We start from the raw sequence: 26,096 nt of genomic DNA, 5'->3' as shown, positions 1-26,096 counted from the left end.
AAGATGTATGTATGCTATAGGTATGCTCATAGCTGTCATGTTTTGGGCCTGCAAACTGTCCTTGTGTGCTAAGGGTATTCAATCTGCCCTTCCTCTTGCACTGCCATTAGCAAAAAACCCAAGGGATTTTCCTCTCAGATGACACACATCCTCCCATCGACACATCAGCTACAATCTTCCCACGCACAAGGACGACACGACCACGACCCGTCGCCCATTCTGTCGATTCGGCCCATCGTTCATTGATAAAAATCGTCCTCGGGCCTGGGCCTCGGCCCCGCGTCAGGCTCAATGGCCTTAGTATCCTTATTTTCGGCTTTGACTTTGATACCCCCCTCACTCCACCAGAACAAGCCACGCCCCACTGCTGTTTGGGAATGTGTTTAAATTGTTGTTTTTTTATGGCCACCCCCTAGGGCGGGGGAGGGACCCGCCGCAGCCCCATAATCGATAGCAGACAACGCAATTGCGACACACATAAGGAAAGTTTGCTCTTCAATTAATTTATCCCGCAGCGGGGGAACAAGTTTTAATTAGTTATCGCAAATGGTTATTTGATTAGGCTACTGCAAAGTTGCACCTGCAACGTGCAAAGCGCGACGAGCAACCTGCAACCTGCAACCTGGAACTGCCACCGTAATTGCCACACACTGCCAATTGCAACAGCGAGTTCTTTTCCTTGGGAAAAGGGAAAGGGATGGGATGGGAAAACCATTTTGCTGGTAAATTTATCAAACGCATTTTCGACCGGAGACCGAAGCCCGAAGACCGAAGGCCATAAGCCGAAATGGGGAAAGTGGAAAATTGAAAATTGTTCTCACAGGCCAAGGACGAGGCTATTTCATTATTAAATTCCAAAGGTCCTTGAGGGGTGCTCCGACAGGGTAGGAGGGTTGAGAGAAATGGTTGGTTGACATTTGGCTCTGGCTCGTTGACTTTTTTGTGTAGAGCGCAGCACACAAAATAAATGAAGGCGAAGGCGAAGGCGAACGGCGAACAGCGAAGGAAAAATGACTAGAAACCAATCAGCGTGAAAATTGTTCTCTCTTTTCCAACTACAGAAAAGGAAAAACACACACACCCACACACGTTGTTCTTTGAGGCATGTTGCGGTCTGCTTGTTGGCTCTTCGAATTCTTTAAATTGAGTTGCTCCGGGGCAAGTAATTTGCTCGACACGTGGTCCAGGACGGGACACAGTCCTGCATGGATAAGTTTTGTGTATGTGTAGGAAGCTAATAAAAATAGCTCCAGCTGAAAGAAGAAGTTCCGTGGAAGATTAGAAATAGATGTCGACAATCAATCACGCAATTGAAGGACTGCTTTCGCACCTTCACACTCTGCCACCCCGTCCACGTGGCGTATGCGTAATTCTATTTATAGACGAGAGACGAATTCTGCCACAGAAATATACACACCATACCTCCAATATCAGAGGAAAACAATGTAAACAAATCAGCAGATGGGAGAGCAGAGCAAGAGACAGAGACAGAGACAGAGAGAGAGAGAGGAACAGAACGCAACAGTGTGATGCGAACTGTGACCAGAGAAACGTCAGGGAACGGCAAACAGAAATGAGAACAGGCATCTGCGCTTGCGCCGCCAACTGCGAACAACTGTAACCAGTATTGCTGCTGCCACAGCCACTGCCAACACCACTGGCACTGCCTTTGCCACTGCTGCTGCCGCTGCTGCTGCTGCTGCTGCCTCTTGGCCATGGCAACGCTTCAGCCAGCGTCAGAGCTCAGTTCAGTTTTGGCAGCGAGCGCAGTTCGACGTTGACATCTGGCCCGTCTCCGCCGTCAGACGACAGTCGACAGTGGCCCCGAGCGGACCATGATGCCACGCAAAGATTCCACGCGCCAGTGCCCGACGACCAGCGAAAGTGTTCAATAAAAACCCAAACGAACGAATAAAATACATACAACAAGCAAACTGTAATTTCCGTGCAAAAATTAGCGTATAAGTGAAGAGCATTTTTTTTGTTTTTTTAGGGTTTTTGTTTGCTCTGGTAATGAATGGAAAACAAGTTGATGCGGGAAGCTGTGGCCAGCGTTGTTTTTTTTTTGTATTTTTTTTTTTGCTAGCGATGCTTGAAAATCAATGAAAGTGAAAGTGAAAACAGCATGCACACACACACAAACAGACAGCTGCTCACACGCACAAGGGACACGCACACAGCACACATACACACACAGCGAGCTGTTCGGACCAAGGAGAGAGTGTATGAGAGGCAGAGAGGCAGAGCGGCAAAGCAGAGCAAGTTTTATTTTTGACGTCATTAATTTGTAAGTGTTCTGTGGCAGAAGCAATCGCGGGTGAATCTCTGTGAGTGTGTGTGTGCTTTTTTGTATTTGTATTTGTATTTGTTGAGGTGTCAAGTTTTGGGAAATTAGCCTGACAAATTGCCAGCAATTAGAGGCAAGGAAATGAGAGGAAAGGAAGGCAAAAGCGAAAGCATTTGCCAGACCGTGGGCAAACAGGAAAACAAGAAAATGGACAAACAAAAAAGTGTTGCATAACCTGCAGGCGCACTAACACCAATGCAACGGCTGCTGGCATGCCGTGTCCTTGAACGTTTGCATAAGCTGGGGCTCTGATGGCTCTGTCGTTGTCAGTCAAGCCTCCTCCTGCTGCTGCTGCTGCTGCTGCATGCCACATGCCTTCCCGCATGCCGCCTCCTTCTGGCGTCCATTCACTCTGGCATTGGCACATTTGCGCGACTCCTCGTCGTGTGCCTTGCTTCTGTGGGTGTGTGTTTGTGTGTGTGCGGGCCATAAGCTTAAACAAAAATTCATGGCACGCTAGCTTTGTGCAAAAAATAACATCGAGTCCATATGGGTGTGGAGCCCACAGAGAGAGAGCGTACACATTTCTAGGTCGGGTCGTCGCATTTTTAGGGTTAAAGGTTGCCCAGGCAGCAGGTTGGATGCCCCACACACACACACACACACAGTAGGACTACGATTATTCCCCTCAGTGCGAGTACATGTGGCTCTTCTGTACTTTTTGCGTAATTGGGTTGGACTGAAACGGGGAGGAAGAGGAGGAGAAGCGAGGCGAGTCCTTGAACTAGTGTGCCACATAAACGAGCGTTGCACGAACATGCGTCACATGGGGCATCATTGCGAACGGGGCCCCGTCCCCGTCTTAAAGCCATTTTAAGGATTTATCTGCCTGGCCTGCGTTATCCGACTTTGGGTTTGGTTTGGTTTGGGTTTGGTTTGGTTTGGGTTTGGTTTGGGCTTCGAGGCCCAATCGTTATCGCCTCGCTTGGCGTTATTTACGAGCCCGTTTTGGGGACTTCTGGCAGCCAACCCTTCCGCGGGGCACAGGGGCAGGCAACTGGCACAGGCATAGGCCATTAACCAAATTGCCCAAAATGCTCAGATGCTTTAAATTATTTAAATACCAGGGCCCCACGAGTGTCCAGGAGGGAGTGAGGGGGGGATAGAAAAGAGCAAGGCCAGTTGCAGAGCAGAAGCTTCTCCGAGGCCGCAAAGAAAGGCAAACAAGGCAAACCGAGAGACCTTGGCAAATACCACAAACAAAAAAATACCCAACGGAGAGGGGCAGTGCCAGTGGCAGGGGCAGGGCAATGCCAATGCCACGCCCCTCCCCAGCGGCTCATAAATCTTGCTTAGTAACGCTCAAGTGCTCCAATTCCGGCGACTGATGGAGAGAAAGGGAGCGAGAGATCTGAGGCTTCAGGGCCGCATTATAATATTTGCGGTTGGGAAAAAGGTTCGGTTAGCAGTCGGAAAAAGGATTCGGGCGAGGCTTATATGCGGCATTTTAATTATTTTAAATTGAACCAAAAACCCAAATTTGTCTGCCCAACTGGTCAACGGGACAGCGGGACAGCGGGCCAGCGGGCTATTTGGCCAACAACTGGCCTCCGGTTAACTGGAACGGGGCCAATCTGAAAGGATTCCGCCTACCGGCCAGCCTATAATTTAATTAATGCCACTGCCTAGCTGCCATTTTCATTAACAAATCGGAGAGTTGTCGAAGCGAGCGTTTTTATTTTAATTAAAATGACAATTATGTGCACTTTTTGCAATGCCACGCCACGCCACGCCAGTAGTGGGTGAATTCATTTCCAGGGAATATTAATTTGCAGTGGATATTATCCACACGGATAATAAATGTATAATAAAGTGGTTGCTGCTCGGTCTGTACTAATAGCATATCCACAAACAATACAAAATGATCCCCAATCCTTCAGAGTCTTTCGATGGGTATTCCTTTTCGCAGGGCTCCCCATTTGTAGATTGATGATTGTAAGGCATAGTTTAAACTCCGTCTAGTTATCCCTACCAAGAATCCCTAGACCCCCTCATTGCCGTACTGCTATACTGATATTCCCTTTCTTAGATCTCCTGTAAGCGATGGTAAATAGTTAATAACTTTGTTGAGATAATGAGATCGGCCTGCCTGGAGAACACTGAATAAATAAATGGCATTTATACAAATTTAATCAACCGTTTTGTATTAATCCCCTTGTTGGCATCCCAACGGGGATTATGCACACCCATTCCACAGGATGTATGGCTATGGTAGTGTACGCGTACGAGTACGAGTATATAGGTATTCAGGCGTTAATTTTAATTGTGTGGCGCATAAATTCCGTGAGAAACGAGCCAACAATTTATTAATTGCATACAAATTCCATTCATAGTGTGCAAAGACCAGCAAAGGGGGCAGTTAAGTGGGACAGACAGGCGGCAGGGCCCTTTATGAGCAAAATGTCGAGAGAGGGTGGGGAGGAGGGGCCGTGTTTGGCTCAAAGGACATGGGGATGCCATGGAAATTTCAATAAAAATTGATAAACTAGTACAAAAAAAGACAACTAGCATAGCATGTATCTTCTCTGCCGTTTTCGATTTATTCGCTGCCTTATTCAGTTAACACTTGAAAGTTTCATCGGCTTTTTATTAAAGCGAATTATTATTCAAAATTAATTCAATTTCCGCTCCACTCCAGCCATCCGATCCGATCCGATCCGCCAAGAACATAGCTGTGTTCAAATCAACAATAAATAATGGCCGCTGAAGCGGAATCCGGCATATACATACGTACAAATGTATGTACATATATGTATGTATGGGTATGTGTATGTGTATGTGTATGCCCCATTAAGCAGAGAACCAGAATTGGAAAATAATTTGCATAAATTATCGAGGCAAAGACACAAACACAAATGGCGTTGCGTTGCGTTGCGTTGAGCTCAAATAAAAATCCTCCCTCAAACAAATATTTTGGTAGAATTTAAATAAATGTCATAAATAAATTAAAATTAAAACCCAAATTGCATTTGAGTGGCTTCGTGTTGGATCGCTTTGGATGACTGTGTGTGGGTCCCAGTGTGTGTCCTGTTTTGCGGTGTGGTGGTAGTGGGGCATTCGATAGATAAATAAATAAATTAAGTATGCACATTTAAATGGCAATCAAGAGCAGACAAATTGCCAGGACCAGGACCAAACAGAAAAAGGCTAAACAATGCATACAACATTCCCAGCAGCAGCAGCAGCAGCAGAAGCAGAAGCAGCAGATGTCATTTGTCTCACTCTATGGATGTATCTGTGTGTCTATAGTGAGCGTGTGTGTGTTTCTGTGTGATAACAAATTCCCTCCACCCAACCTCCCACCCATCATACCATTCTGTTTTCCGTGTTATTCAGCAAACGATACGCGAAACGCGATACGACAAACGCACACTTCAAATAAAACTGTGAATTACATAACATAACATATATTACTAAATACATATATTAAGTACATAGTTCATTCTTTTCTGTGGTGCCAACCAACATGCGCTACTAGGCGTATACGTGATAACAAACCAACCCAAAAGCCAAAAGACAACAGCCGTACAGGCACAGCCGCATAGGCATTGTTGCCTCTGACAAAATGAGTAAGTACTTATACGAGATACGAAATAAATTGTAGAATATACGTATTGTAGGTACATCCAATAATCCCCCAAATTTATAGCCAGGCTGTACAGGCTTAGTGCCTTCTGGTCCCATCGTCGGTAATACATATACGAGTATGTATGTTTTTAATTACACATTTGCTGAATGTCATACCATGCCTGGTCTGAATCAACTTCTTCACCAAATCAAACAACCAGATTGAGTTACTTCGATTAGTTGGGGGGCTAGTTGGTTCTTTCCCCAAGCCAACATTGTAATCGTAAATAATAAATGGAGCACTCAGCTCCGACCTTTCTTCCCTCCCAATTGTCTGTCAGCCCCGAAACTAGGCGAACCCCCTCTCCGAGTGAGCCCCAAGGTGGCAATACTGAGCAGCCGAGGGAGCAATGATAAAAAGGCTGATGGTTCATGCTTCCCAATTACTTGCTCAATCCACGAACAGTACTTATATTTCATGCGAGTGAACGCGTGCCCTGCCTGCTGCTGTACTAGATGAAAGATGAAAGATTAAATGCTTCACAACTTGTTAGCTTGTTAACGGTTTCTTCGATGTAATCAAATGCCAGGGTGCACGTAAGCACTTTGAAGCACAGCGCACATGAAGCACATGGTTACTTAATTAAAGTTTAATATCCTTGTAATGCAATTTACAGTGCGTATACTTAATGTGAGAATATCCCTCTGGTTTCGACACCGCACACACTCAATTAGGAGGCAAAGATTTTTGCTAAATTTACCAAAATACATTGTAACTCAATTTTCTTAAACGCTCTACAAATGAACATCAGCCAGGAAGACGGGTAGGAGCAGGAGCAGACGCAGGAACAGGAGCAGAAGAGCAGCCACAGCCACAGTGAGACCCGGAGACGGTGTCGGAGTCAGAGCCTTAGTAGACAGCAACAGAGGCAGAGGCAGCAGCAGCAGCTAAGCGCATTAAACTTGAATACTTGACAGGCAGCAAGCGGCAGGCAGGCGGCAGGCAGGCCGGCAGCCGGAGGAGCAAGAAAAGGAGCCAACGTAACGAAACGAAACGAAACAAAAGACGGAGAATATTGCAAATGGGGCATGGGCATGGGCATGGAGCAACGGAGTCCTGGCCGGATTTAGCTGTCAGAGTTGTGCGTCCGTCCGTCTGTCCGTTCGGTAGGCCGATTCCTTCAGGACCTTCTATTGATACGCCTGTCTGCCGTTCAATGCCCAATGTTTATTGCATATCAATTAAGGGGCAGCGAGCAGCCGAGAGGAGCAGCAGAAACAACACACAAAATGGCAGCATGTTCTAGGTGCCACAGCCACTTGCCACTTGCCAGGCACAGTCCCAGTCCCCGCCTCTCCTCCTCTCATTGGCAGCAGCTGCAGGCCATGTCGTAGAGGATCAAAGCCCCCACGGACTTGGTCGGGGACGCAGAACGTGCCGAACATTTGCGCAAAACTTTTCAAGGATTCAAGGATGCGTGCGCGGCACAGTGTGGCACAGGCACAGGCACGGGACAGCCTGTGTGCTGTGCTGTGCTGTGCTGTGGTGTATGCTGTGTGTTTGAGCTGCCTGTCAAAATCAACTTGAGCGTGCCATAATTTCCACGCCAAATGAGTTCAAGTAGAGCCAGCCACCACCACCGCATCTCCTTCTGCCAGCTCCTCCTCCTTCAGCTCCTTCAGCTCGTTCAGCTCCTCCAGCAGCCGTTCCAGCTGTTCCTCTTTCTCTCTGTCTCTCCTTTGAGTTGTCCTCGGGGCGGGAGTGTTGCACGTGTGCGCAATTAAAAATGCAGCTTGCGGTTGTCGGGCAAACGTTGATGCCACTTCTTCTGCACTCCCTCTGCACCGCTCTCTGGCCACACCCCCCACCCAGACCCCCCTCCGTCTGTCACTCCGTTGGCAGCTGCTGGCCCAGTGACACACAAAGCTGGCTCTAAAAGAGACTCGACTATGCGTCGTGGCGCACTCATTTGGCCGGCTTTTCAGTTCAATTTGTTGTTGTTTTCGCCTTAATTAAATTAATGCTCGCTTCGGGACCAGCACCGCGGCGTATACGTAATTTCAATTTCACTTTTTCCCCACTGCAGAGAGAGTTTCACTCGAAAAAGAAAATGCTGAAACAACAAAGCAACACCAACAGCACCAACAGAACCAGCACCAGCAGCAGCAGGAGGAGAAACAAAAAACCAAACACACATACACAGGGAGCGAAGCATTCACCATCCAAATCCCTGACCTGATTTAGTGACTTCTCCCCATCCTCCATCCCAGTTCTCCTCCTCCGAATGGGAGAGGTTGCTGCATTTTCTCTGTTTTTCCTTCGCTTTTGTTGCATTGGCTTTTGCTTTCCGTTTAGTTACCTTCCACATCCACCTCCTCCTCGTCACCCTGTATCCCTTATATCCCCTCTCCGTATTTCCCTATTTCCATCTGCCGCTGTTTACTTTTTATGCCAACTTTCCATTTTTATTTCTCCCGAAAAAATGTCGCCCGCCCGTCTGTCTGCCATCTGAAAAGCCAACATCCCGTCCAGAGTTGACTCGGAGATGCCTCTACCTCTGCCCTGCTCCCTGTTGGCCCTTTCTTCTTCCGTTCCACTTGCAAATGGCATTAGAACATTTCATTGCTCGGCAGAGCAATGGAAACGTGCCCAAGTCCATGTCCCGACTACGAGCCAGAGCTGGTTCTGGTGCTGGAGCTGGAGCCGTGGTCTGGTGGTGGCCTCAGGTCTGGCCAGCAAAATGCCAAGCAAAATCTATTTTTAACAATTTGCAACATCGTGAAAGTCCGTGCGACGTCATGTGCCAACGATTAGGGTCAGGAGGAAAGAGCTCTCGCTCTCCCTTTCTATGGGAAAGGGTATGTACTATATTTATTCCTGGAATTCTTTCGCTTCGCCAGGGGAATATATTTGCAAAATTTGTTACGTACGAGTACCTACTGTTTGTGCTTAAAACCATCGATAAATATAAACAGAAAACTCTTTCTAGTATTTACTTTTCTCTTTCGAACTGGGACTAGTATCTAGATCTAGTATCATCATTTGAACTCATTCAAATGTCTTTTAAGAGCATGCAAAAGTTTTACTCTGGGAAATGCACAGCCAGCAGCCAGCAGCCAACAGCCAACAGCCATCGTCATCCACTTCTCCGTTTGTGTCTATCCCAAGTTTTGTGTGTTTTCTGCTTAGCCGAGTGCAAGATCAGCTAACTTCAATGGCCCAGAGTCAGGAGTTTTTTCCAGGGAGGCGAGGGGCTGCATCTGGGACAGAGCAGAGCAGGGCCATAAACATAAACTTGCATTATGGCCAAGCAAATAAAACTGCAGCCAAATGACACGTACAACTGCCACAGATTGGGAGTAGGATCCGGGACTGGGAACTGGGGACTGAGGACTGGGGCCTGGGGGCTGGGGGCTGCGACAGGGGCACACTTCTGTGCGATTTACTGCGACTTTGCTTTCGGTTTTCATTTTGTTTTATTCTCGCCTGTTCTGGCCCTTTTGAGGCCATCGATTTTGCCAGTCAACATTTGTCCTGTTGTTGTTACTGTTGATGTTTTTTCTCCACCAAGAAAGCGAGAAAAGTGTGTCAATGAAATTGTTGCTGTTCCTCTGTTGATGTCTCCCTGCATTGTCAACAGTTTTTTTTTTAAAGCCCTGGCAGCTGATGATGATTTGTGGCTGCCACACAGAGTGCCTGCCTTGCTCCTCCTCTGCTCTGTGCTGTATTCAGGCATACATTGAAATGTGATTTGAAAGAGCGCTCGCGATACCATACAATCTCATGCCATAACGAGGTCCCCTCTATAAAGATTTAATGGATTGATCAGAGAAAGGGAGCCATCCCAAGGGGCATGGCATTTGTCCAGGGAAGTCCTTAGAAATGGGCAAAGATATTACTTTGATGATAAATAACATCTCGAACTCCCATCTGCAATAGGCAATCCATGGTCCTGGATTGGTTCTTGTGTTGGGGGGAACAATTATAATTACAGTCACTAATGAGCTATTCCGTCGATGGCATTACTTTGGCCAGTTAGCCAAAACAAGCTAAGAGAGAGGCTGAGAGAATATTTGTTCAATTTCTTGGACTGATTGCATTGATTTCTCCATTAGCCTCCACTTGGCGTATACGCAACGCGTGCGATAAAGACGCACATCATGTATGCCAGGCACAAACACAGAAGACACAGGACACAGAAGGACACCCCCACACACATAAGCAAATGGAGCGGACCAATAAAATGCAATTGCAAATTTATACAAATGTCTTGGAATTATTATTGTATTGTATATTCGTATTCGTATTCTTATCCCGGTTTCCCTGTCGTTCGTCTTATTGTCATAGTCCTTTCTGTGCCTGTGCCTGTGTCTGGGGCTGTGTTTGTGTGTTGTGTGCGTGTGTCGCAATTTCAATTTAATTGTTCTTTCAATGTGTGCGTGCATGTCTCTCCGTCTCTCTCACTCTCTCTCTGCGTATGTGTGTGTTTTTGGGTTCTATTTGGGTTGTTCGGTTCGAATTATGGCAGAAATAAGCAAATGTTTCATCCTCCTCCAGTCCGTCTCCTGTCTCCTGTGTCTCCCTCCGTGTTCCCCTTTGTGGGCCCTTTGCCTGGCCATGTTATGTGTTTATTTTTATTTGCCCAAGGATTTGCCTCTTCCTTCGGATAAGGGCAAAGACGTTGTGTTAATGGCAAGCATATCCTTATTACATATATCCTGCCGGCTTGCTTGCCCTGGCACGTTCCGTAACAAGTTTGTTATAATAAAGCTTCAGCAGGACCTGCCGCTGCTGCTCTGCTTCATCCCGGGAATCCTCAGCACCAGCTGCCACATTACGCACCGCACAAAATGCGATAGGAAGAGACAGAGACAGAGAGAGAGAAAGAGAGAGAGGAAAAACCGAGAAAAACAACAGCCAGAGAATGAGAAAAATATCCTTTTTAAATACATACACATACATATACGTACAATACGCAGAGAAACAGAAATAAACAACTTTTCTCTCTCGCTCTGACAGAGTTTTTATGACCACAAAACAATTTTCTCTTTTTATTTATGATTACACGAGAGCCGGGCCCACGACAGCCAGCCCTGAAATACAAATATTTATTTATTCGGTTATAAAAATAAGCTCCACTGAATTTACAATCGAATAGCGAAAGGAAATGCTTCAAATGAGAATTCAATAAGAGAACAGCAACGACAGCAGCAGCCAAATGTACTATCATGCGAGAGCATGAACTGCAATTAAATCGGAAATCAGTCAGCGGAAAAATATGCAAAGTAATACTCGTTCCAGGAAGGGGGAGTGAGGGCAGGGACTGCTTAAAGTGCTTAAAGTGCTTAAAGAGTATCTGTGGGCTGGGTGAGGGCACATTATAGGCATCTGTTCGTGTGTATGTCCTCTTGCGTGCTGCACTCCTTCTGCTCGGACAGGACGCGGCTGCAGTGCAAACAACATGGCCGCAACACGAAGCACTGGGCACACTCCAGCTCCAGCTACAGCTACAGCTACAGCTCCAGCCTCGTTGAACTCATTCCGGAGTCATAAAGTTGGTCACATTCAAATTAAAATTCAACTTTCGCACGCCTCGAGTGCCGGCAGATGGCAAACGGGGCCTCCATCCGCCCCCATCCTGCTCCTCCCGCCAGGAGGTGGGCGTGAACCAACTCTTAATGAGGCGTTGGTTGCCCCAACATGGCCAGCCAAGGAGACAGACAGACTCTTCGGACAGCCAAATGCTGTTTGCTCTGCTCTGCTGATAGTTTCAGTTAGATTTTTGCCAAAATGTTAAGTCTTGTCTTGGGATCCATACTCAAACAACCAAGCTCAAACTAGGGGCAACTTTCGTACTTTCAATATTGACCTGCTCCAAAGGTAATCACCAGAAAAGTTGTTTCGAAATGAATAAAAGTCCGAGCATTATACGTTTACTTTCAAGAATTATATGCTAAATTACCCCCGCCCGATCAGAGGAACAGCAGCTCATCTGGATAGAAAAACGAAAGATTGCCTACATTTTCAGTTAATTATTTTTCCTGGCAAATGGTTCATCGATTCAGAACTTCAATCTAATGGCCAATCAGGAATAAAATGTTGCGTGTTCCTTGAGCCGATCGACCTGAAAGAGGCTTTTTGCTTGCCTCAAGTGCCCATCGACCCACTAATTTTTGGTTGCAGCTCAGCCTGAAATATGGTAATACCCAGTCATTATCACACTTGCTGGCTGGCTGGCTGGCTGGCTGACTGACTGGCTGGAATTACTTAACTACCTCTAAGTCGCATCGATTTGGGTCGCCACTTTAACGCCCCACTCTAGTGCTAGCTCTGCAATACCCACACCCGTACCCGTACTCGTACCCGTATCCGTATGTGGCGCCGTAATAGCCTATCCAAAATCGATTTGGGGCAGGTCTACCGACTGCACTCGGATCGTCTAAAAGCAGCCTCTTGAAATGGGACTAAGGCCCGACCTCCTGCCACCTCACAGAGATCCCATAGAGGAGGCAGCCACACCCACAATTTCAAGCTTAATGCATGCTTAAAACTATGCAACGCTTATTTATGGCCACATTTTTGCGTGTGCGTGTATGTGTGTGTGTTTGGTGTGTGTATGTGTTTGTAAATCTGTGTCAACGGCAGCTGCAACTGCTGGCATGTAGTAGCACCACTACTCCCCTGCCGACCCTGCCTACCAGTTGCATATTTCTCTCCATTGTTGCTGCTGCTGCTGCTGTTGCAGCAGTTGTTGCGGTTCATGTTGTTGCATGTCGCGTTGACATTTTTGCGTGGCTGACATTTTTCCCTTTTTTATCCCTCCTCTCCCCTTCCCCTGCCGTGCAGTAATTCACATAGGTACACATACATACATACGTACACGTAGAGTCCTGCATGGGAGGAAGTATGGAAGTTATCAGATGCAGTCACCCGTCACACGACAGCAATTTCTCATAAAGAGTACAAATTATGAACAATTAAATTAAACACAACTTGCGTACGTACTATACGTAGCCGCCCTGCCCTGCCACTAAGTGCAGCATGAAATTAAATGTTGAAATTGTTTCGGTTTTTCGGATTCGGGTTCGGGTTCTACAGTACGTATGGGTATAATGGCAAAACCTCACCCATACTACAACATGATAATTATTTTCAGCATTTCAACTTTAACGAAGATTTGTTGAAACATTGTGAAACAATTGTAGGTTCAAAGAATTCTGGTAAAGCGACTATGCTGATCTCTTGCACAGGCTATAAATATACATGTCCTATATAAATGTTGTATAAAGGAGATCACCTTTGGCTGATGCGACCTCTATTCTCCAGATCAATGATGAATCCGGCCAATGATGAAGGCCCAAATGTTGAATTGAGTTGTAATTTCGAACTGATTTATTGTCTATACTTATGCACCACATATAAAAAGCTATAACGTAATTTAATGCTAAGAAAAGGAGCAATTTAATCTCATCCTTCTAATGAAAGCTACTGCATGCATACCGCATGAGTTAATACTATTAACTTAATAGTGTTCAACGCGACGCATCTGAATGATAACTTTAGTTTTCTTATATCTCAAGTGGCCTCCTTCAAGTGAAGTGTGTTGTTTATGGCGTGGCGTACATCCGTTCCTGTTAATGTTCATAAACAACCATGATTCCAATTATCATTCATTAGGCTCTCCTATTCTGGCTGAAAGGCACCTCTCAGTGTTTATTTATTTAGTCTTTATCCTAGTGCTACAATATTTACCTCTATTTAAGACACTAATCACAAAATTATTTAATCTTAAATCTTAATTTAATGATTTTATTTGAATTTGTATTTTAATTTTTCTTCAATGATATTCATTAGTTTTTAGTAGTTTTATGAAACTTGAACTTCATCATTAGTTTTGATCAAAAAAATAGAACTCAAAAATAATTATTATTTATGATTGCAGCTGCGGCGCTAGAATTTGCGAGAATATTATTGCATTTATTTTTAAAAGGACCACAAAGCTACCCCCAGTAATAAAACTTTCCTTGGTAAAAATTCTTTGTATTTTGTGGTTTTAATTTTGGTGTCAGATTTTGGGTCACGTTCAATTAAAAACATTTTCGCCAATGACTCGCCAGCATCTTTCATTTGTAAGCAGCGTTTTTATTTTTAGTGCTAAACATTTTTTAATGTAATTTCATTAATTATTAATTAATATATTACATTTTTTTTTTAATATTTTTTTTGTATTTATTTATTCCATTTTTGTTTTTACTAGATACTATATTTTAATATTTATTGATTCATTGTTCATTTTTTTTATTTTTGTGTTTGTTTTAAGATAAATTTGCATTGCGTTTCCAATGTGTTTTATGCCATTTGGGAGCTGATTCCACAGCCGAACTTCGTGAACAAAGATTGGCTTTTCAGGGCTAGCGATATTTCGCATCTTAAGCAAACAAAAAGTCTCTACTTCTGGACGCTGTAGGGCATAATCTTGGTCTTTGGCAGTCGTTATTTTAGGCTGAAAAATAAAAGCACTTGCGTTTATCCAGTTATTCAGAATTAAATTATATGTAAATTTGATCAGATAATTGTGAAAAATTACCTGACCTTTTTACTCTATATTTAACATACATATGTATGTACATCAACCTTTGCTTACTAAAGCCATCTGTGTAGCAAAAAATTATATTCCATAAAAAAGCAACGTAGATTTGGTCATCAGAAATGGGAAATCTTTTTATGAGTAATCCTTGAGGTTTCCCTATCACCTTGCGGATATGTGCTGTTGAAGACGAAGCCTAGATTATTAAATTTATTGACGTACTCAATAGATGCATTGTCGAGCGCGAGTTTTCCATATGCTGACGTGTCTAATGGTTTTTTATGTATTATTAAAAATTTGGACTCTATATAGTGGACGACTAATGTACGTTAGAACATTGAGACACAAAATTTGGGGATCACTTACATAAATTGAAAAAAGAATAGGGCCGAGAAGAGTACGGAGCCCGCTAGAATTTTCGGCAATCTCTTAACATGTTCAGCTCTTCGCCAGTTTCAGTTTACGGTCAAGGCATAATTCCAATCATTTTTGGCTTAAGACCTTGCCAGGATATAATTTTCCTGAGCTTTTCAATTGCTTAATAACATATTTATTTTCGAATTATCCGCTGGAATTATCCAACTATTACTCTTTTGCGACTATCCAAAAGCCTGCTTCCAACAAAAGTTGAGAAATGCAGCGAGCAGCTTGCATAAACTAATAATCTCCCAATTCGGGATACTAAACTTTCACAAGAGAGAAAATAAGGTAACTTTCTGAGAGAACATTCCTCGAAAGTTTCCCATTTGTGGCAGACGGAGCGGCATCCCCAAATCGATGGAATAACCCGCAAAAGGCGAGGCGCAAAGAGTGGCAACGGAACGAGAATAGAGAATGGGGAATGGGGAATGGAGAAAAATGGCAATGAGCATATGCAGAATAAAATGGAGAAGGGAAAATGGAGCATAAATCCACAGCCTCAGACGGTACCAGTCCAGGCCTGGCCAGACTGTCTCCACCTTTTGCGGCTTTCTGGTCTCTTGGCACGCCTCAGCATGCCACGGCACCTCCTACTTGGGAGATGTAAGGCACGCGCGGCGGCGGCATGCTTGCATTTGGAGGAAACAAAAGGACATGGTAAAAGAACTTGAAGGATACGCTGCGCTCTCATCATATCGCATAAAAAAGGATCCAAGGCTTACTCCAAGGCGGAGTAAAGTGGCAAAGTGCTTGAGCAGAAGCCTTCCATCGAAATGCATTGTGGGCAAATGGGTGTATGGGATGCAGAGGACTCCTCCTCCGCAATCCGGCAGCACAGCCACAAAGCAAACATATTTTCATTTTAAGCGCTTCGGCATAAGGGGAAAACTCATTAGAGCGCTGCGAAAATAACTCGAAGCCCGAAGACCGAAGACCGAAGACGAAAGTCAAAGGCGGGAAAGGCAAAAAAGCAGCAGCAGCAGCAGGAGGAGGAGCAGGAGCAGCAGGAGTAGGGATATGAAATTGAAAATTTATAATATCCGCTAACATAAGAGGAGCAGCAGAGAGGCAGCGAGTCAGGGAGTCAGGGAGTGGAGAGTAGAGGAGACTCCACTTGAATTGCTGTTGATGTTTTCATGCGGCAAGTTACGAGTATCTATGGATATTCCCACCATAGAAATGAAGTGCAACAGCAGCCACTTGTATTTTCTTGGGGCAAGAGCGAAAGAGGAAATGAGGAATCTCTTATTTTATTAAAAACTTAACAAGGAAAAAGTTGCCAAGTGGCAGCCAGCAAAGAAGGCAAGGCATTAGCCCATTAGACCTACGTGTTTCTGTGTGTCTGTTCGTCTGTGTGTCAGCGCTTCCTTCCCGTGCATCTAGTGCCGGAGCATTAGCAACACTCAAGGACACTTTTGCAGCAGGAAGCAGACAAGCAACTTGCCACACTCTTGCCACGACCCATCCCCGCCAGGAAACTGCAACATTAAGTTAATTTGCAACGTGCACAGCAGCGCAAGTCGGAGATAAGCACCAGAGCATCCCTGAAAAGTATTCTATATCTGTATCCACCTTCTACTTGCCTCCTGCCCCATCGATGAGTTGGCTGTTCCGCGCTGATTTCATGCGATTGGCAGTGCAGTCACGGGGCCTGGCCCAGGACACCAAAGTGCAGACTGCAGGCTGCAGGACTCGACTCCACCCGCACAGCGAGGCTAGGCTGCCCTTGATTAGGCCATCACACTCGATGAGCATCCTCCTTCGATGTGCTGTGCTGTGCTGTGCTTTGCTGTGCCATTATGTTGCCAATTGCCTGGGCATTTGTCACTCTCAGGCTAAGAGAACAGGAACAGGCATCCATCGCTCTTTGACTGGAGACTCCACGACCCACTCTCTCCCTCTCTCTCCGTGGTTGACTGTGGTCAGTGAAAGGCAGGGGCAAAAGGAATGGTAAATGCTTCAAGTGGGAATTTATCCCTAACACTTACTAGCCTTTTAGTGGCTCAAAGCACAGTCTTTGCTTTCCTTGGGACAGCATTAAGTAAAGGCAGAAGATCTCCATTCAGGTGCAACATTTAATCATCGGACAGAAGTACCTTCAAGGCTAAAAAATAACAAGTAATTTGAGTAATTTGTTTTCCCCCTTGAACCCTTTACTCATGAATAAATTCCCCATTTAGATCTTCAGTAGTTCCCATAAATAATACCCGCTGGCTAATACTATGAATACGTCCCGTCCCTCTTCTTGGCGCAAACAATAATTCATTTCGCCGACTTTTGGCCGCTGGCATCGCCATCCCCGCTGACAGTAACAACAAGCGACAGTTATGCCCTATGCTTGTGGGTCAGACAGGGCTCGGACTTCCGCTGGATATTATCCATTAGGATGATTACAGTGATTAAAGGGGTTCCGGCACCACTCCCACCCCCCGAGCGCTGGCTGCTGTTGTTTCGCCGTCTGTTTATCCAGCTGCGCCAATTGGGAAACGGAACGTGGCCAAATTAGGGCAAGACGGTGGACACACTGCAGTTGTGGCGCCTCCGCGCGGTGGAGCTCCGTGACGCGGAAGTGGCAACGCAAACGAACTAACCAAGAGCCACTTACTTACATCCATAAGCCACGGGGAGGAGCGGGAGTGACGGGAGTGACGGCAGGGGGAATAAGACCACAAGGAGCAGCCAGATCCTGGCCACACAACAGAAAAAGAAGGAGCGAGCCGGCGCGACTACACGCGCCTTTTGCTATTTACTCAGAGGGAAAAACCCTCTGCATGGGTTAGGGGAAGGGACTTCACGGAGAGACAAATAGCAGCCCGCGGGGCAAACTGCAGTTCCTCCACAGCAGCAGCAGCAGCAGCATCAGCACGGAGTGCTGTGCCCATCCACTCCACTCCACTCCCCTGCCCTTCCCAAAACCCACCAAAACTCGTCACAGTTGCCTTTATCCTATTCCTATTCCTATTCCTATCCCAGACTCTTCTCCCGGGTACTACTCCTCCATTTTGTTATGCACGCCGCTTCACACTTCCTGCTCGGCGGGATTCTGACGCCCCTCGCAGCCTCTCTGCACCCCTGCCACCTGCCACGCTGCACCCTTGAGGCACCTTATCAAGTGCCATTTTTCATGCAATGCTGACGCCATCGTTGTCCTCGTCCTGGTACTCGTACTCGTACTCGTCCTGCTGCTGCTGCTGCTCGTCGTCGCTTTGTCAAAACCACGAAGTTATCCATGGAGCCGTGAGCATATTGTCTTGTGCTCGGGCGGAGGACTGTTTTGGGGGCGTGGGCGTGCTAAAGTTTTCTTCTTATCCTTTTTTTTTATCACACATGCAGGGCAGGATCCTGGAGCGCACAAAAGGCAGCCGCAGCAGTTGGAGGATTCCTGCTACTGCTCCTGCTCCTGCTCCGGCTCCTGCTGCGCTGCGTGGGCTTTGTCTTGGTGCCACGCAAAAGTGGCTTTGTGTGCCATTGTCTATTCTCATCTACAACGCCCCTGATTGGACGCGGGTGGGCGGAGGGGATGGGAAGTGGGTCAAAAATCGATGAAATAATCTCTGGCTAATTGGTTGAATGGGTAACTTTTCCTGGACTCGGACGGGACTGGCCTGTCCCGCTCTCTCCCTCTCTGCGGCCCCGAAAGCGAATGCCCAGTGGAGTCCGTTTCAGCCAGGCATTGTTTTGCCGTCTGAGGCTGACCTCCTTAAACCTGTCGCCAGGGCAGTGGCCGGGACCTCCCCGGAGTCCCATTGCATCCTCCACTCGGATGTGCTTTGCATGCTCCAGTTACCTCTCCAGCGCTAGGCTCCTTCTTCTCCTTCAGCCAGGCGGCTGCTCCTCAACTTTGCCGCAACTCGAATGAGTTCTATCAGCACCTGCCATGGCCTGCTCTCTGCTCGGTGCTCCCTGCTCCGTGCTCCGTGCTCCTCTGATCCCTGACCCGGCTTTGGAGGTTCAACTTTCAGCATTAAATATGTGGCCAGAACTCCCAGGCGCCCCCAACTTTCCGTGCCCCTGCGGACTCTTCTTTTCTCTCCTGCTTTATGGAAAAATATTACACGGAGATTTAAGTTTTTCGAGTTCTGGCGCTTAGCCGCCATTTACCTTTACCTGGCCAACAACGGGGCTGGGCTGGGATCGGGTTGAGTGGGGTTGTAGGTTGTGGGGGTTTTGGGGATTGTAGGGGGCATGCCCCATTGTTGTTGCGCTGACACAGATATTATTGTCTGAAATCGTGTGGTTCTTTCTGCCTCACCCAGACGGGGACTTCCTCTGAAATATATATTTTTCCGCCATTTTCGCTTCTAATTTAAGTGAAATGTTGTTTTTCCATTGTGGTTTTTGTGGGTTTGTGTTCGTTTATGCAAATACATATACATGGATACACACACACATATGTGTGCTTTGCGGTTTCCCCGCATTTACATACATATACATATTTTCATATTGTGATGCTCTCTTTTTACTGCCTTCGGACCACTTCCCATATTGTAATTGTTGTTTTCGTTGTATTTGTGCATTGTAATTATTTGAAGTGGTTCCATCTTCCACTCCACTCCACTCCACCCCACTCTCTCTCTCTTTCTCTATCTATCTCTCTCTGAAGTGGAGTGCTGTAAAACGTTGAAGATCGTTGAAAGGCCTTAAAGTAGAGCGTATTCCCTTGCATTGGATATCAGAACCCTATCCTCACCAATGCGCAAACGATTCCTTGAGACATTAGGCATCCCCAATTCCAGGTCTCTATTGGTAGATTTACACCGAGAGTGGAAATTATTTTCACTTTAATTTGATCATTTATATATTAAATGTTTCTTTAAAGCTAAAATAAATATTTTGATATTTTAAATAAATATTTGTATATTTAAAGGAAATATTTGAAATAACTACACAGCCCAACAAAAAAAAGTGCTGGACACGAATCCAAGGTCAGATTTCCTCCATCACTTCAGGTTTTTATTTCATCCTCAAAAAACCCACAATGTTGGAAATCTGGTGGAAAGTTATTTGAAAAATGCATCGGATTCACTTGAAGTTCGTTACTCGGGGGTATTTTATTAATATACCCGATACCCGATACGTATAGGGGTGTATTAGATTTGTGGTGAAAATGGTTGTGTGTAACGTCCAGAAGGAAGCGTTCCCGACCCCATTAAAGATATACATTCTTGATCAGCATCAATAGCCGAATCGATTGAGCTCTTTCTGTCTGTCCGTCTCTACATCTGTCCGTCCGTCCGTCTGTCCGTCTGTCAGTCCCTATCAGTGCCTAGTGCTTAAAGAGTATAAGAGCTAGAGCAACGACATTTTATACCCGAACTTCTGTGATATGTCACTGTTACAAGTATATTTAAAAACTTCGCCACGCCCACTTCCGGCATCGGATTATTATTATAGCCAAAAGTAAGAAATCAGTCGCTACGCAGCGCCCGACGACACGCTCAGACTGATTTTCTGTCTCTCTCGCACGCACTCTTTGTCGTGTCGTGCAATGTTAGCGCCGTCTGGTGGAGGAGAGCCATACTGACTAAGTATCGGGTGTGCGGTCGCCGCAGCAACTCACAACGTTCCCCCTCATTATGTATTTTTATATAATTATATTATGTTTTATATTAAGAATAGGTATGGACCGAATTTAAAAGACATTTTGTAATACATTTATTTTCGCTACTTGTTGCACATATTTTATTTAAAAATGGGTGTGTTTCGATTCGAATCTGATGATACAAGACTTCCGCGGCAATAGGAATCTAAATAAAGCTCCAAATATTGTGGCAAAGTCTTGTTGACTTTTTAAGTACCAAGATTTCCGACTTTCTGCATCAAAATCGAGAGGATGGGGGAGGTCGATAGCAGAGGCGGACGGGGAGGCAGAGGCGCTTCCCTAAGCCAGTTCTACAAAGAAGAAATTCATGCTCTGGCATTTCCGCAATTTTGAATGCAATTTTATTGCCATAATTCAAGCCACACAGCAACTGCAGTTGCAGGCTTCTTTGTTGGCTGCTGACCACAAACTGCCTGCAAGCGTTGGTCTGAGTTATGGCCAAGCATCTGGGCAGCCCAGCCCACAGTCCCCTCCTTCCCCCAGGATGTGGCATGTGGCATGCGTGCGTGCCTGCTGGCTGATTGATGGCTACACTTGGCGCTAACTAAACGGATTCGCATTCCCAATTCCCATTTTGCCACTTGGCCAGAAGATGCGCCACAGGCCACAGTCCACAGGCCACTGCCCACATTCGCATTCGCATTCACAGACTCTAGTAAATTGCTCTTGTCATTTTCTTGTTGAATCTTCTTGCCTTCCGCTGGGGTTGTTTTTTCGCTTAAATTTAATTTCCCCTGCGCGAAGGCAGTGTGCCTTTGAATCTCTGGTATTTCCATTTTCCGAGGGAAGACAGGCCCAGTTTCCTTTTTGAGTTCAGGCTCCGTTAATGAGCTGAGTGAGTACTTACACAAAATTAAGTGTTGTCCCACTTCAGTCCTCAGCTGACTGGGCAAACATGCCTGCCCTGCCCCAAAGTAGACGCCGACACGGGGCAGGCATACTCGTACAGAGAGACGGACGGACGGACGGACTGACGGACAGAAATACAGATAGACAGCACACACGGACACAAAGGAAATGGAAAAGCAGCGCACAACACAAACACAAACAAGAAGTCGCAGCGACAAGTTGAAGAAGGAAAAGCTTCGTCCTCGTTCTGCAACTTGAAGTTTCTTTCCTTCGTTTCCCTGCCCCTACCTTCCTTTCCTTTCTCTGTGTGGAAATCATCATAAAGTTGGAGATAAGTTCTCTCTTTTCATTATATAAAAAAAAAAAAGTACGGTGGAAAATGGGCAGTGGTCGGGCGGGTAGATGGAATGGAATGGAATGAGAGATGGGAAGGCAGGGAATAGGTCGTAGCGCGACAGGAAACAGGCTCCAGCGACAGGCGACATCCGCAGCAGCAACAACAATTGCAAATGTTGTTTGTTGTACACATGCGTGTGAGGGCGAAAGGGGGGGGGGGGCACGGGGGGTTACCGGGGGACATTCTGAGTAGGGGCCAAAAACAACTTTTGTTGTTGTTTGCTGCTTGTTTGGCTGACAGTTTTGTTCCCGTGTTCCCATCTCCCATTCGAGAGGGCGGCTAGGGGGGCCCGGTGTCAGGGCAAGCTGATGCCCGAAAAGTGTACAACATTCTACGGTAGTTTACAACACTGACAAGGCACTGGCACTGGCTGTGGCACACTGGCTGTGTCAGTGGCAGTGGCAGTGGCAGGCGGGGATACACACTAATTCAATAAATGCACGTGGCCAGGATGCAGGACACGTAGCCCGAAAAAGTTGACATGAATCTGCATAAAATATTCGCATATGCAAAAATTTCCCTGCCTTACTGCCACGGATCGAAACGGAACGGAGTGGAGCCCAAGAAGAAGTTTTTGGCGATGGTGATGGGAGCTTAACTGTCGTGTTCGCCCGCACACACACACACACAAACATATGCGGTGCGGTGTGTATGTCCTGTCGTATCCTATCACTGCAACTGCTGGCAGGCACTCGACTCAACGCAGGTCCTTGCCAAACATTATGCATGACAGCCATTGAGAAATCTGTAAAAATTATGCAAATACATTTCGCCAATCACTTAACTGCGGAATGTTGGATACGAGACGCCATAGACGCCCGAGAGTACGAGAACGAGTGGGGGGCGTAGGATGGATGGTTTGGAGCATGTAGATTAATGCATGACTGAAAGCAGCTCGCTTTCTTCCTATCTCTATATCCGACTGTGTGTGTGTGTGTGTGTGTGTGTGAGAGAGTCAAGGATATGCATTGAGTGTTGGAAAGATGCAGAAATCACATAGATGGATCCATTTCAGGGAATGAATTGCACTCCCAAGAGAAAACTATTAAGATTTCCCTTAGATGCTCTCCAGGTAGACCCCAAGATATCACATTAAGGGCCATTTTCCAGCCACCCAGCACCTCAGCAACTTAGCATACCCTAATTAACGATAGACAGGCAGCATATTGCAGCATTCCCTGAGCAGCAAACAGCGACTCCACATCCTTGTACTCCTTTGCCAACGGAAATGACAGTCACCAGGGCAGGCGGGCAAACAAATTCAAGGCGAAATTGATGACATGGCATACCACCAGTATCAGGCAAACAACCCACACACTCACGCACAGACACACACACACACACACATGTCAGCTGTTTGACATTGCCGCTCTTGTCGGAGTCGCAGTCCGTAGCCGGGAGTCGGGGGAAAGGTTGAGGCAACATTGAAGACGAAGCAGGTTCTCCGCTCCGTTTCTCGAGCGCTGACGATTTTTTACAGAATTGGGATTAAGTGGACCTGGCTGTCGACATGCTGGTCGGAGTCGGTGTCGGAGGTGCAGCTTTGACGAGGGCGGTGGGATATTTAGCATGACCAGGTCGTCCGCAAAAGTTCTTGGAAGTTCTTCGGTGCCCACCGTGCACCACACGGCACTCTGCATGCCATCGTGTTTGCCCAGGGACTAAGGACGATGAGACGATGAGCACAAAGTTGACATTTCCTTGGTGCCTCTGCCTCTCTACCTCTCTGCCGCTGCCTTTGCCCAGGACGGTGGCAAATATTTGCTTACGTGTCAATAACCCGTCCAGTGATTTATTTCATATTTGGTCTGGGTCTCCGCTCCATCAATGGCTGTGTGTGGGTGTGTGTGTGTGTGTGTTATGAGTCCTGTGCGAGTCCTGACAGACCTGCGGAATAGTTTCCACACTGGTGGCTGGTGACTGGTGGCGTTGCGGCTGTCATTGACATTTGATATTCATTGTCAGTTTTGTGTGTAGTTTTCCAAAGGGTTTTTTTCTGTTTCTTTTACGTTTTTTCCCCCCTTTTCCCGTTTTTCTTTTTCCCCACCTCTTTATCCCCTTTTCCATGCTGCTATACATTTTTCATGGCATACTTATGGGGGCAAAGGCCCATCGCACAGACGCTTTTGTCCTTAAAGCCACATAAATTGTCCTTAAATGGAATGGAGAGAGCTCTGTGTGTGGGGGGAAGTATGGTGAATGGGTATGGTACTCTCCTACTTTGCAGCTGTTCCGTGGCGAAAAATGTTCAATCAAGCGTGCGAGGCCTTATCGCCTCCTGCGAGGCCATATATCCCTAGCGTGTGTGTGGGTGCGGGGGTCCGGGTGTCCAGGGGTGCACACCGTACACCGTATAGGTTATTTGTGTGTGTGTGTGTGCCAGTGTGCATCATCATAAGCTCCTTCCCTGTCTGCAGGCTCTTTTTGGATGGGCAGGAACAGGAGAAGGAGAAGGAGGAGGAGGATCTACCGTAAAAAACATTCCTTGCCTGATTTGATTTAAACGTTTTACTTGCCGGGCCTCCATCTCCACTCCTTAGACAGCCAGCCTGGCAACCGCTGATCGGTAGACGATGGCATCTTCGACATGGTTTATTCATGCAGCAGTCGCATTATGCAAATAGCTATCCTCGGCGCACTCCCCCGCATCTCGACCACTTGAAATTTGATTTTTTTCAATTTCTATTTCGATTTTTCTTTGCCATTTGTTGCAAAAATCTGCCTTGGGAAGCCACTTCTCTCTGGGTCTTGGCGGAGCGGTGCGGCGCGGCGCGTCGGCTCTCACTTCACTTGTAAAAACGTTGAGTGCCACTTGTCGATGGCGGTGCGGGAGTGTGGCGTGTAGAGTGGAGTGGAGTGGAGTGCAGAGAGAAGTGGCATGCCATGAAGTTGGTGCACAACCAAGAGTGCCATTCATTTGGCTTTCAGAGGCACAAGTGACTAACGCTCAACGGCAGCAGCAGATTTTCAGCACTTAAATGAAATTATAGCAGAGCCCAGAAGACCCCCTCATCCCAAGTCACCTTCCGAAGCCAACACACAAATCGGTTGTCTTTTCTAGGGGGAATGCTCGCACTCGCCCTCGCACTCGTGTTCGGACATTTTTGTGACATTTTCCTGAAGATTTGATGATGGAAATTTGCATAGAAAACAAATTACTGAGGCAAAAACAATTTCTCTTTTAAAATAAAATGAAGCGGAACGACAGATGAGAGACAAAGTTGTTTTCCTACAAAAAACAAAATACACACCCATGGCCATACCCATAGCCATACCCATACTTGTGCAATTTGCTTAGTTGTAAAGAAAATCTTTTCCTTCCCATTTGCCAGAGCCGAGAAGACGACATTGTGACAAATGTTTAGCAAATTCAGTCCCCACCCTCCGTCTCCGTTTCCATCTCAGGGCTCTGATTTGAATATTTCGCTTGGAGAGTTTTTCCTCTTCATCGCCGTTTTTCTAGGCCTCATCTTCCATATGTACATATATGTGGGTCGCGTATCCTTGAACATTTCACAGCTTACAAATCCTTGGCACGCACATCAGCATCAGCATCAGGCTCCCAACTCCCACTCCCAGCTTCCAGCTCCATCATCAGCTTAGGCATTGTGTTGGCTCTTAACAAAGGCACAAGTAATTCATGCAATGCGCCTGAAGAATCAACGCACACATTTCCAGATATTTGTTCAGCAAAATAATGGCAACAACAACAACAACAACAACAGCAACAACAACGGCAGGGCAGGGCAGAGGCATCACCATCGTCGTCATCATCATCATCATCAACATCATCAGGAGGAGGAGCAGAAGGAGGCGAATCAGAAGCATGCCCGAGATGGTGCGACGATGAATCGTTGGAAAAATGAAGGACGAAACGCTGACAGGGAGAGGGACAGGGCGTATGCATATCATGTGAATGCGAGGATTCTAGGCATTAAAATTAATGACATACGTAGTCGTCGTATATGCATGGTTGTGGCAGAGGCCGAGGCCGATGCAGAGGCAGAGGCAGAGGCAGAGCGATACGATACCCTTTTTCAATCGATTTAAACGCACATCAATCAAAACGATGATACCAACGACTATTTGCCAAATTTTCCATGAACAAATTCCAATATTTACTCTTGCAATGCATATTCCATGCATGGAATTCCATATTGAATTTGATTGAATTGAATGCTGAATTTTTTGTTCAATTTCAAGTGGCGCACATCACGGCGTATGATTGATATTTCAGGTTTGAACAGGATTCAAAGTGGAGGCTCCCCGCCCCCACCACCTAAATTTTTAATTAAAAATCATTTGATTTTTTGTCGAATCGAACGA

At 46.2% G+C, this 26,096-nt stretch overlaps 1 protein-coding gene across 5 annotated transcripts in view; it reads left to right on the top strand.

The window, feature by feature from the left end:
- The first annotated feature begins 1,734 nt into the window (after positions 1-1,734).
- Positions 1,735-26,096, top strand: part of LOC108152966 — a 48,162-nt gene continuing 23,800 nt past the window's right edge. For 2 of the 5 annotated variants that reach the window (XM_033386250.1, XM_033386248.1), the window contains exons 1-2: positions 1,735-1,936; positions 5,684-5,916. In XM_033386250.1, coding sequence (XP_033242141.1) covers positions 5,913-5,916 — 4 coding nt within the window. In that variant the 5' untranslated portion in view covers positions 1,735-1,936; positions 5,684-5,912. The remainder of the gene's footprint in view (positions 1,937-5,683; positions 5,917-26,096) is intronic. The other 3 variants (XM_017282675.2, XM_017282674.2, XM_033386249.1) reach the window with 2 other exon arrangements.

The sequence above is a fragment of the Drosophila miranda genome, chromosome XR (assembly GCF_003369915.1).
Source record: "Drosophila miranda strain MSH22 chromosome XR, D.miranda_PacBio2.1, whole genome shotgun sequence".
NCBI classification, from domain to species: domain Eukaryota; kingdom Metazoa; phylum Arthropoda; class Insecta; order Diptera; family Drosophilidae; genus Drosophila; species Drosophila miranda.
Note: the sequence above shows the minus strand (reverse complement) of the source record. Positions and strands in the feature narration are given on the sequence as shown.